The following is a 17,099-nucleotide window of genomic DNA, read 5'->3' as shown; positions in this document are numbered from 1 at the left end:
TTTTTGTCTTCCTTTACTTCACCCGCATCTTTCTTCTCACGTGCCCCTTTCAAGACTTCTCTGTAAGCCACTGAAAGCCCAGAGCCCCTATGCAGAACGGACCCAATTACAGGGCAATGAATGTGTAGCAGAGTTGGCCCTAAGAATTAGGAAAAGTGTGCAATTAACCTTAATTCAGTCCCGTGTGCAAAATAGAGAAATCTAGAGAAATAACTCCTCGAAGAAAGGCCTTGTACATCTTCGAGCTTTGCGCTTCCAGACCAAGTAGGCTCAGCATGCGAACTGTCGAAGCGAAGCCCCTACAAACCTAAAGGTGAAGAACCGTGTCGGCTTTCACCGGTAGCCCTGTTGGGTACTAATCCCCAGCTGTGCCGAATCAGACACAAGCAGGATCCATCGGGATGAGTTTCAAAACCTAACCTTGGAAACCCAAGAGCCTTAGCGCTCCGTTAACCCTGCCCATCTCCACGCTCCTCGGGAGAGGAAAACTAACTCTGGTTTCTCTTCAGTGTTTACCTCTCTGCGCCCAAACGGACCTGCACCTCTAACTCTACAACCCTTCTTCCTACCTGAACCTTGTCCCAATCCATCCCATTTTTTCGGCGTGCTCTGCGGACCAACCCGTAGGACACCCAAGCTGGTTTTTTTCCCTATTTCGAGAGCCAAAGCAAACTACTCCCTCTTTTCCCTTACCTTCCCCGAGCACTCCCCTTCTTGGTACCCGGCCGGTCTGAACTCGCGTTCCAGCTTGCGCGCCACACCACCAAGTCGCAACGTTCAACTCACGTTCCCCTCGAGATACTCCCCCCGCCCCCCCGCATCTCAACCGGGAAAACAACTTCCGGTTGGAGTCCGAGGCAAAAGCGTTCCCCTTTCCATTGCTAGCCGGGCTTGAAAGGACGTAGGCGTGGTGGGGAAGGTGAAGACAGCAGCACTTCCGGCCGAGCTCCGCAGAGGCGTGGCTTTCCGCTCTGCAGCCGCAGCCTCAGTTTCAATTCTGACAACGAGTAGAGGCGGAGCCGGTGACTACCCAGCCCCCAATGTGTGAGTGGCTGGGTTTGGAAAGGCGACGTTTCTGGAAGCTGCTGGAAAGCGCTCCAGTGGCGGAGGTGACGCCAGCGTCAGGGGGTGGGGCATGATTAAAACTAATGCGCGGCTCGCTGCGGAGGGATTACGCCGCTGAAGAAAGACAACAGAGAGTACCACTTTGCGCCCTGGGCCGCGGGATACCGGGTGGGGAGCCCAGGTTTCTGGAGAGACCCGCAGGGTGGGATAGGAGAAGAAAACGGCTGCCTTGGAGGCTCGGCTTGGGCGTCCCTGTGGTGCCGCGGCCTCCACAGCTGAGCAGCGCCAGGCTCCCGTAGTCCGCTCCTTAAACCTTGAAGAGAGCCGAGTGCTTAGTGCGCGTTCACAAAGGGTCACCACACATGGAGCTGCCCCTCCCTTCTCCCTAAACCCCACCTTCGAGGCCAGGGGCTTTTCTACGAGGATTCTGGGGTATTTCTCCTTTTCTCCCTCCCAGATCTTCTAACGGTAAGGGGAGTCGTGAAAGCGCAGGGACTTGCCTCTCCATAACCCGTTCTGCTATTGAGCAGCCAATCTGCCCCTTGCTGCACTCGTTTCAGCTGCCCTGCCTTGTTTGAACTTCCAAGAAAGGGGAGTTGTCATTTTAGTTGATAAGTTTTAAGACTGCTTTGGTAGGGAGGTAATGTGGTTTAAGGGACATCGTGACTGCGGCTGCTGTGTCGGAGTCTGCATTCTAATTTTTGAAAGCAACTTATTCCAAAAGTCCTTCGAGTCCGATTGTTTCTGTGCCTTAGGATATCATTGTAGTTTCTGACCATTTCTCTCCAGAGGGACCGCGATTGGCATTTTGGTCTATGCTTTGGGTTTTGGGGGGATATGAGTTTTTGCTTTTGGTTTTCAGCCTCTTTAAATGATTCCTGGAATAATACTGGTAGGGTGGTAGGAGGAACCAAGTCTTTTGTACAAAGAAATTCTCAAGTAAAAAAGAATTTTAGTTTGTGGTACTTCTAGATGGTCAAGAAATCCAACAGTTTGTTGCGAGTTTTTCTCCAGACAAAAATAGGTGGTTTTTGTTTATTTTTGTAGTGGTACTAAATTATTAATGTACTGATATATTTGTTAACATTTAATTAGGTTTTCTGTTTGGGATTATAATGAAAATTTGAGAATTAATTCTTCCTCTTGACATAGAACCCAAAACTAATTGGGTTTGGTTTTTTTTGCACGCCATTGCTATTTCCATTTTTAGAAAGGAATACCTATTCTGTGATAAACACTGACTGAATGCTAACTCAAATGGAGCGAAACAATTGACTGAGTTAAAATGTAGCCAAAATTTTAAGATTGCAGAGCAACATCACCAAACAATTATATCAAAAACCAAACATTGTCATCTGAAAAGTTGATTTATAGTCTTCTAGTGCAAATTTTACTTCTCTGACCTCCCCTCTCCCCAAATGGAATGACAGGAACAAAATAGAAATGAGGCTTGGTTTGTGGAGAGAATGGAAAAGATTTTAGTTTGTGCTGTTTTGACTTGGGAGAGTTTTTTCTCTTGTAAAAAGCAGGAAAAAATCTTTATACAGATATTCTGATATAGAGATTAGGAAAAGTTGAGTAGAAATCTTTACTCTCATTACTATTTGATAGTAATGATGCCAAATTGACAAAATTGTATACATTTCTGCTTATTCCTTACCAGTGAATTTGGAATTCCTTTCCTATGTACAGTGGTCCTGAAGAGTGGAGTCACCTTCAAGTGGGTTAAAGTTCATCGCCTCCACCCTTTTGTCCTCATTATGGGCAGAAATTATGTTTACTTATTGCTATTTACATATCCATTTACTAAAAGGAAGCCTTTATTTAGCCTTAATTTATTTGTTAAACTAATAACTAATGAATAACTATAATGGGAATACAATGCCATGCAGGATTTCTTTCTCTCATTTTCTCTCTCATGAAGTTATCTCTTACGAGGTTGAATTCCTTAACCAAAATAAATTTCTGTGGCTCAAACTTGCTATACAAGCTGCCTGCTATAATTGGTTCTTCTGATCTCATCAGAGAGATGAAGTTAAAGTATATAGTGATGCTTTCTTGCAGCACCCTGTGAGTACAGTCTGTTATTCCTTATCTAAAGTTAACATTCAGAAAGCTTGGAAAAGCAAGTTTTTTCAGTTTAGAGACAAAATTTATTTGATAGCAAAATATAACCAGAACTAATGAGAAGCTATGTGTAGTCTTTATCCCAAATGTTTTGCTAAAACCAAGGTTTAATTATCGGGTGCTGCTCTTGGCCACTGGTATATGGAATGTTATAATTGGTTTGTGTACCTTCTAACATTTTTTCATTCCAAAAAATTCTTTTTTCTAAAACATATCCAACACTTGGGGTTTAGTTAAGGAATTGGGAACCTACATTAATATTTTTTCCCAATAAATTTGTGCTAGGCATTTGTATATTTTAAAAAATTAATGTGAGACATTTTAGTACTTGTCCTCAGTGAATTTAGTTATGATTTTTTAAAATGCATTTATAATGCTGTATTAGTGCAATTATAAAGTTAGGCACAGCTTGTTTGTAAGGGTAACCTTATAGTGATCCAAACAAGAAATAAGTAGTCCCAGGGATTAAGGTTGTTTTCATACTGTAGACTAAAATTTAGATAGAATATCATAACTCAATGTAGTCTAAATTCACTTGATTCTATTCTTCCTACACAAAATGAGAAAATAGTATGATAAAGAGTCCTAGAGTAGATGTTGGAATATCTCATCTTCTGTTATGTGACTTTTCACGAGCCACTTAATTTTGAAGGCCTTGGTTTACACATCTATGAAAAGAGAAGTTTAGAAGAGATGGATATCTTAAAGAATGTCCCTTGTAGTTTGAACATTCTGCAGATGTTAACTCTTAGAATTACCACTTTTAAAAAAATGTTCTCCACTAAGGACGTGATCCCATTTCATCTCAAACTACTTTCATACTGATTTAAATTGTTGTTTTGTTTTGGTAGTACACATAGTTCGGAAATCAAAAGCAAACACTATGAAAAGTTACTACCACACTTGTCCCTCAATCACCAAATTCCCTGTCTAGGTCTAAGAAGTAAGCAACAAAGGACAACAGTGTGTTCCATATTTTTTGGGAAAAAAAATGTACATATAAGCACATAAGTAGTATCAGTGTATGTTTTATTTTTCCCCTTTTTAAACCTAAGTGGTACACTGCACACTTTATGTAACCTATTTGTTCACTTACCTTAGAAATTATTCTGGGTTTTTTTCTTGGTTTTGGCCTCAAACTTGCAGTGATCCTCCTGTCTCAGCATTCTGAGTGCTGGGATTATAGGCACCAAAACAATCACCTATTCTCTTTTTTTTTTTTTTTTGATACTGGGGATTGAACTTGGGTCCTTGCACTTGTAAGGCAGGCAGTAGAACCACTGAGCTAAATCCCTGACCCTATTATTTTGTAAGGTGTTCTTCTTTTATGACTGCATAATACCCTTTTGTGCTTTTGTGTCATTATTAAAAGAACTCTGCAACAGATAACTATATATTTATCTTTTTACCTTACATAAATTTTTATTTATGCAGTGGCACACATGTGTCCCTTATGCTATTATAATTAATAGAGTTAATACCCTGTTTGATTCTTAAATAAGCCTAAAGATACAGGTCCCATCACTTGAATGATTATTTCTTCCTTGGAGGTCTAGAGGAAGCAGGTGAATTGTTTAGGGATGGACCTTACACTAAATATATGTCATTAAAATTATACAGTAATATAAAAAAAAATTATACAGTAATTATACACTTGTAATCCTGGCACTTGGGAGTCTGAGCCAGGAGGATCTCTGCAAATTCAAGACCACCCTGAACTACATAGCAAAACCCTATCTCAAAAAACCAAAAATAAATAAAATAAAATCATATAGCAGAACAGTATTTACAGTGACAGTCATGAAAACACACTGAATTTACAACAAATGAGTGCTTCTAAGCGCTCATGCTTATTCCAGGTTATAATCTATTTAAACTTGTTTTTCTTTGCAATTTTTTGCCAACCATAAACAGTTAAATTTGTCTATGATGCAACTTCATATTTCTCCTTTACTAAAAAGAAACTAAACCATGAAGAAGTAAACAGCTTACTTGAATTTATATAATAAAGTGGCAGACCTAAGACTAAAGCCTCTATCTCTAATTTCTAATACAAAGGTTTTTCCAATATATCATCCATCCTCATAATTGAACATGTAGTTCTAGGAGTAGATCAAGAATATTCAGTGGTTAGGAGCTGCTTTCAGTACAGTTATTCCTTTTTGACCCTGGACCAACCTAGAGTTCAGAAAACACCACTGCATTTTTCCAGTGACAAAATAACATTTTATAAGTACTTGTTGAAATAATCACATAATATGTTGATTAGCAATCAGGAGGCCTCCAAGTCAGAAAATTAAGCTCATATAGAGAAACTCTCTTTCCTAATTGGGACATAGTTGACACTTCAAGATGAATTTGTTAATCATCAGGACTCAAAGGAATTTAGGACTATTTAGAAATAGGTAGTCTTGCATTCTCCAGGGGTCATTCTATCATTTAATTTAGCCAGGAAATTTAAAATAAATCAAGAAAATTTTTTAAAAACATCAAGAAAGAAATAGGGCTGGGATTTAGCTCAGCAGTGCCACCACCTGCCTCGCAAGCACAAGGTCCCGAGTTCAATCCCTGCTACAAAAAAAAAAAATAGTTTGAAAATGTGTTTATAGTGACTATTCCATTCCCCTGAATCTAGCATGACCGATCTTTAAAGGCCTTAACACCATACTGGCAATACTGTCCCTTTGTCATTGTTTTTAGTTTGTTGTTGTTTTTAACCTGGTCTTATTAAGTTACACAAACTGGGCTCAAGCTGTCAATCTTCCAACCTCAGACTCCCAAGTAGCTGGGTCTACAGATGTGTCCCACCATACTGGCTCCTTCTCTTTATATAACTGTCTCTGAACCTTTGAATATAAGCTTAAATGTTTTCTCTGATTGTCCACCCTATCTAAGGAGCCCTCTATCCTCTACCCCCTACTACTATTGTCCTCATATCATATATGTATATGTAAATGTGATAAATGTACACATATTTCTGTCTCCGTGCTAGATTGTGAGCCCTGTGTGGTCAAGGACTATATCTTTCTTGTTCATACAGTGCCTGGTATATGCATGATGAATGATGATCTTAGTGGCTCCCAATTTCCAATTTATGTAGCCAACCGTACCTACTTTTAAAGTGGAATGTTTTTGACAGTCTATTTCTCCCATTTTCTCATTTTTTAGTTTCAATGTACACATAATAAGTTTTTCTTGAGAAAATAGTAAATTTGTCAACCAGCTTTCATGGACTATGTAAGACACTCTACCTAAATGCAGGGAGAATAAAAGATATCCGGATATGTATGGTTCTTATCTCTGAGGAGGAATAGAAACATTTGTAAATAAGTTGATGTCATACAAAGCAGAATGTAATAATTGTACAAGCAATGTTCTGTAGGACCAGTTGGGAAAAATGATTCATTTTAACTATAGGAAGAGTCACAAAGAGTTGCATTTTTACTATAGTGTTAAAGATAGAAACATGGAACTTTAAGTTCTCACAAATGAATAAATGTCTGGCTTCACTTTTTAAAGTTATTGAAATAGTAATATTGACCACAAAGGACCCTTACAAAGTATTGTCATAAAACATTCTTTAAAAATCTGTCATAAATAAAAGTACTCTGGCCTTAAGCATTATGCTTCTAAAATTGAGGCTAACCATAAAGTCAGTTTGACTAAATTGGTAGTTCTAAACCAGTAGTTAAATCATGGTTCAGTCTACTGATTGAGTTCTAACTTACTGCTGTTTGGGAGCAACTAAATTTTGAGTAAATAAATCAATTAAGACAAAACCATGAGATGGTAAAAACTCATTGTTTAAAAAGTGATTTTTAAGCCACTGAAATGTGATATTCTGAATACATCACAAATTAAAATGCAGGCTATTTTTCAGTGGTCTAATCTTTTTATAAATTTGGTTTCCTACCTCTAGTTTTCCTGAGCAGTGTGGGGCACTGCTTAAAAGCGGGGCAGGGGGGACAAAAAGCATAGCTATAGATTCATAGACCTGATTTCAACTTGGCCACTTGTTAATCCCAGTTCTGCTACATTCCAATTTTGTTACTCCAGACAAAATAAAACCTCCCAGAGGCTCAATTTCAGCTATAAAATAAAAATATCTCTTAATCCCACTTCTGTCATTTAACTCGTTTCGTGACCTTAGACAAATTATTTAATCTCTCCTGAGCCTCAGCTTTCTTGTGTTTTAAATGAAATTATCTTAAGTGAGGTAATATGTAAAAGTGTGTCTGGCTGCTACTAAGCCCTCACAGCAAATGTTGGTTTTCTCTACTCCTACCTCATCTCAATCCTGCATATATTTTAAAGTTTTCTTTTAGTTCTATTTACTGCATAATCTTTCCTTTGCTAGTTCTTAGCAGTCTCTTTTTCAGTATTCTTGTACTTGCCATTTATTTTTATTTTTGTATTTTTTGGTCCTGGGGAGCGAACTCAGGACCTTGCACTTTCGAGGCAGGCAGTAGAACCACTGAGCTAAATCCTTGGCCCGCACTTGCCATTTATACCATGAGTTCTTAAGTAAGTATGGATTAGCATTATATTGTTAACTTGTTAAAACGCCAGTTGTTTGGGTCTCATTCATGGTTCCATGAATATGGATGGACCTGAGCATCTATATTTTTTCTCCAGATTTTCTAATGCTCACTGTCAGTCATAATTTCTCATCTATTTGTGAATAATTATGTGTTCCTTGTATTTATTATGCAGTTATATCATGTAACCCTTTGGATGTTTTGTTTTATACTTAAAGAGTTAAAATGGATCTTTTAAAATTAGAATTTTTTTTTTTGAGACAGAGTCTCACTACGTAGTTCAGGCTGGCCTTGAACTCACTATGTTTCCCAGGCTGGCTTCAAACTCACAGTGATCCTCCTGCCTCTGCCTCCCAAGTGCTGGGACTACAGGTGTGGCCACCACACCTGGCTAAAATTAGAATTTTTAAAGATAGCTGCTTATCTGTCTTCCTCATGCTAAAAGTGTAACCACCACACCTCATCCCTGACTCCGGAGAGGTTTCACTACTTCCTCACCTCTACACCAAAGTTTAGCTAAATCTACATGTAGATATTTTCTGCTATTTGTTCTGTGCCCTTCTGTAAATTTGAGTACTTCTGTGTGCTGGGGATAGAGCAGCATAGCTGCCAAATTGTGAATAAACTCATTTTGCTATTTCTTACTGTCTTTTGTTGTACTCTTGGATATAGGTGAACAAATGAATACAAAGAGCTATGATCCAGTCTCAGGCCTGACTGACCCCACCACTACACAAATATACTGCAGATTTCATGGTGACACACAATACTTAGCTTTAAAGGTCGATATCTCCCTTTTCTCTCTACTAAGTTTGGATCCAGTTACAGACAGATAAAGATTGAAATGTACATTTACCAAAAAAAAGTTGTTTGGAAAATGTGGCTGAGGTTTACAGCAACACTGAGCTTCTTAGTTACTTGCTCATCATTGAGACACTATGTGACACAACATAAATGAAGGTAGGTTTATTTTGGCTCACAGTTTATAGAGGTTTCAGTTCATAGTTGCCTGGCAAGGCAGGGTGGCATGGCAAAAAAACCCAACTCATCACATAGTAGACATGAATCTTTCCAGGCCACACCCTCAGCGATCCACCTCCTCCAACCAGGCTTCACCTCCCAACATAACTTAGGTATAAACTCATCTGTAGACTAATCCACTAATGAGTACCATGCTCCCATGATCTGATCATCTCCCTTAAAGTGCCATCTGTGAGCACATGAGGTTTTGGGGACTATCTAGTTATAAACCATAACAACTTCCTAGTACCACACTTCAGAAATAGGCAGATTTAAACCTCAACTTTCTCTAAAAGAGTAGAACTTACCCCCCCACCACCAAATTTACTGTGTGACAAGAACAAACTGGAAAAAATGGCTCTTAGTTGCCAGATCCCAGGTGGAAAAGGAAGGGGCTGAAACTCAGAATTTCTTCAGTGTAACATTTCAATACATATATTCTGTGTGTAAAATGATGAGATCACGTAACTGGCATTTGGATCACCTGAGACATGTCATTTCTTTGTGTTGGGAACATTTAAAATTCTAATAGCTATTTTGAAATATTAATTGCAGTCAATCATTGTTATCATACTGTGGTATATAACACTGGAAGTTGTTCCTCCCATCCAGCTGCACCTTTATCCTCTCCATCCTTTTCTCCCCCACATACTTTTTATAGTAGTGGATTTTTTTAAAGACTATCCATCAGAATGCTATGCTTTTTTTAAAATAGTTAAGTGAAGTTATGAGGTTACATGTTTAGTTAAGTCAGTATATATTTTTGTGTTAGCTTTTGCTGTGTAACAAATTACTCCAAGATAGCTTAAAACAACAAGCATTTATTTTTTTTTAAAGTTTCTGATGGTCAGGAATCTGGGAGTGATTTAATTGGAGGGTTCCATTTTAGGGTCTCTCCTGTGGTTACATCATCTGAAGGCTGCTTAAGTATCCTTATAACACGGCAGCTGGCTTCTCACCCCTAACCCCAATAAGTGACCTGAGATACATAGTTCATTGGAGTCTGGCTACCACAATAATATGACATTTTGCTGCATACCTACAGAATAAGTACAATACTCCAGATTATTAAAATATTAATGGTAGTTTTGTGAAATAGTTGTATTTTTGTATATATTACATATAATAGCCTATTTGGAGAATAGACTGAAAGAGTTTGTCCACAAGATGATTTCTTGCTACCAACCCCTTCTTCCTGTTTAGCTCTTTGTCTAAGTCAGTAGCATACATAATATGATCAAGGACTACTCTCCGCATGTTCTTACAGATTGTCAGTGAAAGTTCATATGCTCAGTTGTGTGGACTTATAATGTGATAATATCTAAAATTTTGATTTTGCATGAGTCAATAATTTACTTCTGGTCTCCAGGAAGATGCTAAAGTCTTAGTCTCATGTTCTGATTTATTCAAGTGAGGTGTTTTTATTTTGGGTATTTTTTTCCAGTGGTAATGAGAATGAGGTGGACTAAATGGCTAGCAAAGGTCATTTACCTCATGGCAATAATCCATAAGGCTAAAGAAATTGAAAACCATCACTATAAGTAGCAGTAGTTTGATAAAAATTCTAATGCCAAAGCATTAAATTAGTCCAAGTAAGGAAAGTAAAATGGTTAAGAATATGATTTACTTTTGTGTAATATGTTAATAATTTTAATTTTGTAAGCAAAAACTTTCTTGCAAGGTAAGTTAGCAGGGAACTCAAAATTTTCAATGAATTAAGTATACAATTAATTTGCTGTCCATATTTACAGCTTTTCAACACAATGAAAAATAATAATTTGAAGATTATAGCAAAAAATGTTTTAAGATAAACTGACATTTCCTCAGTAGTCCTTGGGATGCTAACTGTAAGCATTGTTGGATCAGTTTATGGGGTTTTTTTTAGGTTTTTTGGTTTATTTGGTACTGGGGATCGAACTCCTCAGGACTTTGTGCTTGCGAAGCAGGTGGTGGAACCACTGAGCTAAATCCCCAGCCCAAGTTTATGTTTTAAAGTTACTTCAAGAGCTTATGTATTAGACCAATAATAGAAGTTCAAATATAATCTTCTATAATAATAGCAGTTTGAGTATAATAAGCTCTCTCACCTGAATGTAAGCTGTTTACTAGTGGAGAATACAGAGCATTCCAACACAGTTGTAGTGAACTCATTTGTATGTCATAATTTCCAGTCACGTAGGCATATTTGACAGCATCTTTCACCCTCAAGTATTAGGAAGCACCATTTTGCTAATCAGGAAAGAAATTTCAGGAAATTCAGTTTACTTTCTAAATATAATTTGTCATGATTAATCAATAAAATGATGTTCGGTTTGAGTACTGATTACTTTTAAGATCTCCTATGAATTCTTATGGTAAATAAGAGGTGGAAGTATTTTCTTCTGAACATGGAGTATATAAACTTGGAAGTTGTTCAGTTGATTCTTCAGAGTGAATAGGTGATGGTTAAATGAAAACAATTTTTTTGAAATAAATTGACAATTTTCTGAAAATGAAAGGACAGGGACACAGGAAAGTTGGGAAATGGTAATTTTAGAATATTGCACCAGGTATAGTAAATATATTTGCCACCCTCAAAAACTCCTCTTCTAGAATAGAAGTATAAGTTAAATGGCATGACAACCAATCAGTTAAATCCATTCTATAAGAAAGATCTTTTCATCTAAAAGAAATATGACAAGCAAATGCAATGCATGGACTTTGATTGGATCCTATTTTGCAAAATGTATGTTGGGAAAATTTGAATATGCCAGCTATAGAATATAAAGGAGGATGTATTTTTAATTTTCCTAGGTGTGTTAATGGCTTATGTAGGAGAATGGACTTATTTTAGGAGGGGCATCTGAAGTGTATTTAGGGTTGAAGTTATCTTCAGATAATTTAGATACATACACAAGCACATACAGGTAAAAACAAGTATGATACTCTGATATTGAATCTATGTGGTAAGTATATGTAAGAATAGTCATACTATTCTTTCAACTTCCTGTATGTTTGAATTTTTAGAATAAGTTGAGAAGAAAAAAATCCATTTCTTTACTCACTTATAGGAAAAGGCCTCAAGAGAATATATCATTGCTTATAGTTACTTTGTCTACCTTCCCCTACTGTTATCTTGAATCCAGACCACTTAGGCTTTTATTTCTATCTCGCCACCAAAATGCTAATTTCCATATCTACATTGGATTCCCTGATGCCAGATCTGGTAGTCATTTCTTAGTCCTCATTTTCCTTGACCTTTGAGCAGCATTTTCTATGGCTGATCATTCTCTTGTACTCTGTTTTCTTCTACCTTGGCTTCTTCTCACTATCTTTTGATGGTTCTTTCTCCTTTTTAAATATTAGTATATCTCAGGGCTGAGATTGCTTCCCATTTTTTAGTTATTCCCTAAATAATCTTATATTGATCTGTAGCTTTATATTCTATATAGATGTTAGGACGCCCAGGTTAATATCTCCAGTTTCAACCTCTGTCCTGAATTTCAAACTTATATCTCTTCTGCTCATCCCCAAACAAAGCACCTGCTTCCTACCTGCTACAGACACATTATTCCTTATTCCAATAGGATAAACTTCAGGCAGGAAACCTTGGGTCAACTTTGATTCCTGTTTTTCCCTTCTAGCTTACATTGTATCCTTTAGCAAATGTTGTCAACCTTACTTTTTTGTTTGTTTGTTTTTGAGACAGGGTCTTGCCATGTAGTTCAGGCTGGTCTTGAACTCACTATGTAACCCAGGGTGGCCTCGAACTTACAGTGATCTTCCTGCCTCAGACTCCTGAGTACTAGGATTACAGGTATGCACCACCATGCCTGGCCAACCCTACTTTTGAAATATATTTAGAAGCTAATCACTTCTGCAACTTTTTGTCCCTACTATATAAATCCAAGCTACATCCCATCACAGATTATAGTAGAGTTTTTCAACCTCAACACTATTGACATTTGAAGCCAGAAATGTGTGGAGGGAGAGGTCATCCTGTGCAGTATACCTCATAAGATGTTTAGTAATATCCTTCATCTCTGCCCACAAAGTAATAGAAACCCACTGCCACAGTTGTGACAAAAATGTCACCAGACATTGCCAAAATGTTCCTTAGGAGACAAAATTGCCCCAGTTGAGGATAGATAGAGGATAGCTAGATAGAACTATAGCAATATCTTCCTATTCTCCTTGTTTCTTTACTTGTTTCCCTTCAGTTTATTCTCTATCTGCCAGTGTATCTGTAAAAACATAAATCAGATCATGTCATTCTTTTGTTCAAAACCTTCCTGTGGCTTACCACCTCAGTAGAGATGGTCTGTAAGTACCTACAGATCCCTTCCTTACCAACTCTCACATGCACACATATATGCATATGTGTACATACACAGTTAAAGAGCAATTACAGTGTGTGTTACCAAAAAAATTTGCACTTTTTTTGTTTGTGCAAATTGAAAAGGGTACTCCTTCCATTGGGTAGATACAACCCTTCCCCTGCTTTATTTTCCACACTGCATCTTCTGTCACCACTTTACATGTTGTATTTGTTGAATGAATAATAAAGTGAGAAGTATAATTGTAATAATGTGTATTTAGTAACAAGTTACTAAAAGTGCATCTAACCCAGTCTGAGAATGAGAAAGCTTAGCACCTAACCTAACCTCAGAGATTCTATATGTCTCCCAGAAAAAAATTATGCTTAAATAAGACAATCTGGTAGTGGAGAGAGAAAGAAAAAAGGATATTAACAGTAGAAGCCAAGAAATGGAGCAAATGATAGGTTTAACTTTTTTTTTTTTTTTTTGTACCAGGGATCAAACTTGGGACCTCATGCTTGAGAGGCAGGCAGAGGAACCACAGAGCTAAATCCCCAGTCCCAATAGGTTTAATTTTGAAGTGACACCGTAATACCTCCAGGAGGAGGTTGTTCTTTCAGGTAGTTAGGAGTGATGAGGGTTTATCCCCGGACAGACATCAGTGAAGATTTGGGCATAATCAGTAAGCAAAAATGAGAACATTTACATGTTGGAACTAGAAGGAAAATGTTGAGATTCAGTCCGATAAGCTGGAGAAAGTTCCTAAACAAATCCCATAGAGGAAAATTAAAAGCAAAACGAGAGATTGCTGATAATTTTCTCTAAGACAAGAAAGGGCTGAGGATGTAGTAAAGTGGTAGAGAGTGCTTGCCTAGCATGCACAAGGCGTGTGTTCTATATCCAGTACAGAAGAAGAAGGAGAAGCAGAAGAAACCTACTATTTTAGGCAAGGAAACAAATAAGAGAGGGTCTTTGGTCACCTGCATTTTAGGACTCTCCCTTAATCTTGCTTAAGGTAAATATAGTAATTGTTCTTTGTCAGGGATTTATATAGGTTCTAAGGTTAATTTAAATTTTATGCTTTAGAAAAATAGGTTCCAAACTAGGAGATCTCTGGAAGGAAAAAAAAAAAAAAAGGTGTAAAGTAAGGATTATGATGTATTTTCTCTCATTCTTACGCTTTTTGTTTGAGATTGTATATGAACATGTTTTTAACTAACTGTAATAGTCGTCTATGGTAGTGTATCAAAAGATCCCAAAACTTCATGGCTTAAAACATAGTTATTTGTCATGATCCTGTAGGTGACTGGGAAGTTATTCTGCTGGCTTCACCTTGGCCTAATCAGTTGGCAGCTGGCCCAGGGCCACAGGATATAAAGTGGCCTCAGTAACATGTCTGAGGCTATTTTGCAGGGGTTCCACAGGCTCCTTCTTCCTTTCCTCACCCATAGCATTCTCTCTTTTCATTCCCTTTCTTCCTTGAGGTTTTTAATGTGGCAGCAGGAATGTTCCAAGAAGCAGAGGTGAAAGCAGCAGGCCTCTTAAGGCCTAGTCTCAGAAGTCACACATCATCAGTTCTGCTGTATTCTTCAACACTATTATGCTTGCAAATTAATTCATTTAAACCTCATAACAATCCCAGCATGGTGGTGCATGCCTGTAATTGCAGCATTCTGGAAGACAGGCATGAGGATCACAAGTTCAAGCTCAGCCTGGGCAACTTAAAGACTTAGTAAGACTCTGTCTCAAAAATAAAAAGTAAAACACTAGGGATGTAGCTCATTGTGAAGGCCCCATTTCGGGGCGGGGGGGGCGGGGGCGGGGAGTGAAAAATCCTCATAACAGTGCTACAGAAAGTATATACTTTATTATACTCATTTTAAAAATGAGAACACTAATGCTTCAGTTTGGCTACAACACCCCCACACACCCACACACAAGCCACCAGATATGGGGTTAAGCGTATTTTACTGTTGACAAGCTCTGGGATATTAATTTATCTGAGCCTGTTCGCTTGTCTGTAAAATGGGACTTAATACTACTGTACAGATTATTTTTAGGATCAAATGAAATCATTTCTTAAATAGCAGGATGCCTGATAACTCCCAGGTACTCAGAAATGTTAACTGCAACACCTCGTTCTTTCCCTTCTCAGGCTTATTTATTAGATGAGAAAATGTTTTTATACATGCTATTTGTCTCATCATCTTAAGTAAAACCTGAATGACCTAGACTAGAGTTATTACTAAAGGAGACAGTGATCAACATTCCAGTAGCCGAGCAGTAATAAAAAACATTACACTTTGATAGAATTAGTTATTTTCAGACTGCAATCTGAGCTGCTCTACCCTAAGGTGTTAGTGGGTGATGATCACTTAATATATTTCTCTTCCAGAGATTATTTATATTTTCAGAGGAAATAAAATGGCAATAAAAGAATAGGACAAGAGAACTGTGGGTTTTGTGGCAGGCTAGTGAGGAAGTCATGATCAGGAAAGGAGACTTTTCAATGATGCCCTCTTTGTTTGTGTCTGCCACCATGAGCTTGCCCTAGCAGTTATCAAGTAACACCACATTTTATATACAATTTAAAGATTTGAGATTTTATAGGGCAAAAAAAGAGATGCCTTTTAATAAATTCATTTGGATGTGCGACATTTAGATTAGCACTAATGCAGTTACTGTACTATAAACTTGAACAACTGTGCTGACAAAGGAAAGTTTGGACCCATTAGAATCCTAATCCCCCACCCCCCACCCCCCATTTATATGTTGAAGTCTTAACTCTCAGTGCTCAGAATGTGGCTGTATTTGGACTTAGGGCCTTAAAGAGTTGATTAACTTAAAATGAGGTCTTTAAGACCCTAATTCATTATAACTAGTATCTTTATAAGACGAAAAAATTTGGATACATAGGGAGACACTGGAAACAGGCCATGTGAGAATTTTTCAAGAAGGCAGCCATTTGCAAGCCAAGGAGGAGAGGCCTTAGGAGAAATCAAACCAAATCAACCAACACATTGATCTTAGACTTCTAGATTCCAGAAATGAGAGAAAACAAACTTCTGTTGTTGTAGCCACCTAATCTGTGATATTTTATTGTGGCAGGGCCCATTTTCTACACTTACATATGCTGTTTAATATTTGTCTTTTTTTCAAGACCAGAAATGTTTATTATAAGAAAACAAATTGGGAATGGATTATAGAACTGTGTTCATATGAAGCAATCAAGTTATACTATCTGACATGTTAAATCAGCCATTTTAGAATTACCCTGTATTTTGCCACCAAGACTATAATCTGTCTCTTTCCATTTCTCTATCTCTTTCACCCTATCCTGCACTACCCTATCTTTAACCCTGCCATCATCAGAACTGCAATACTTGGTAGTTACAAAAAAGCACTGTAATTTTTTAAATTTCTAGGCGTAAATCATGTTAAAATGTGAAAATAGCTTATCTTTGGTATATGTGTCCATTAGGGTAGGCTGAGAAACAGCATGGGGTACTAATGCTTCTGAGAATGTTACTGAAAGTCCTAAGTGATTTTCATGTGCATGCCCCCTTCTTAATGGAGAGTAACTAAAGGAAAAATGGAAAAAGTTGCTGAATGGACCATTACATGATAATTCTGGAAAAGTCACATCTACTCTGAAAACAAAGAAAGCATGCCTGGGCTGGTGTAAGATATGTTCCATTTCACAGTGAAAAGATTTCCTTGGGCTTAGAATGCTAAAGGAGCCCAAGGGAAAAGGGCTAGTTAACATAGAAGGGATCAGGTTGTGGATCAAATGTGGACTGAGATCTGTTGTACATCTCTTGGGTGAAGAATTGCTTTCCCATTTTTAAAGAATTGTAGAAGAATATATGACAGATCTTACAAGTATCAACAAGTATTGGGGGTTAGGGCTTCATCATTTTTTTAGGGGATACAATTCTACTCATAACATCTGTAAGCCTTTGTTTTACGATAAGAACACAAAGGCCAAGGAAGTATAAAGAAGTCACTCAGATGTTCCACCTATCTACAAACAGAACCAATATTAAAACAT

The 17,099-nt window shown here is 37.7% G+C and overlaps 2 protein-coding genes across 5 annotated transcripts in view; one reads left to right on the top strand and one right to left on the bottom strand.

Moving 5' to 3' along the window:
- Window positions 1-836, bottom strand: part of Uspl1 (ubiquitin specific peptidase like 1) — a 36,229-nt gene extending 35,393 nt beyond the window's left edge. For 2 of the 4 annotated variants that reach the window (XM_087199515.1, XM_087199514.1), the window contains exon 1: window positions 694-836. The gene's annotated coding sequence lies outside the window, so the exon portion shown is untranslated. The remainder of the gene's footprint in view (window positions 1-693) is intronic. The other 2 variants (XM_021236312.2, XM_004854782.3) reach the window with 1 other exon arrangement.
- Window positions 837-993: 157 nt separating this feature from the next.
- LOC147821679 (uncharacterized) overlaps window positions 994-17,099 on the top strand; it is a 130,597-nt gene continuing 114,491 nt past the window's right edge. Inside the window, exon 1 of the mRNA XM_087199526.1 lies at window positions 994-1,109. Coding sequence (XP_087055652.1) covers window positions 1,041-1,109 — 69 coding nt within the window. The 5' untranslated portion in view covers window positions 994-1,040. The remainder of the gene's footprint in view (window positions 1,110-17,099) is intronic.

This window comes from Heterocephalus glaber, unplaced genomic scaffold (genome assembly GCF_053883595.1).
Source record: "Heterocephalus glaber isolate CG9 unplaced genomic scaffold, H.glaber_assembly_v1.0 deba00001720, whole genome shotgun sequence".
NCBI classification, from domain to species: domain Eukaryota; kingdom Metazoa; phylum Chordata; class Mammalia; order Rodentia; family Bathyergidae; genus Heterocephalus; species Heterocephalus glaber.
Note: the sequence above shows the minus strand (reverse complement) of the source record. Positions and strands in the feature narration are given on the sequence as shown.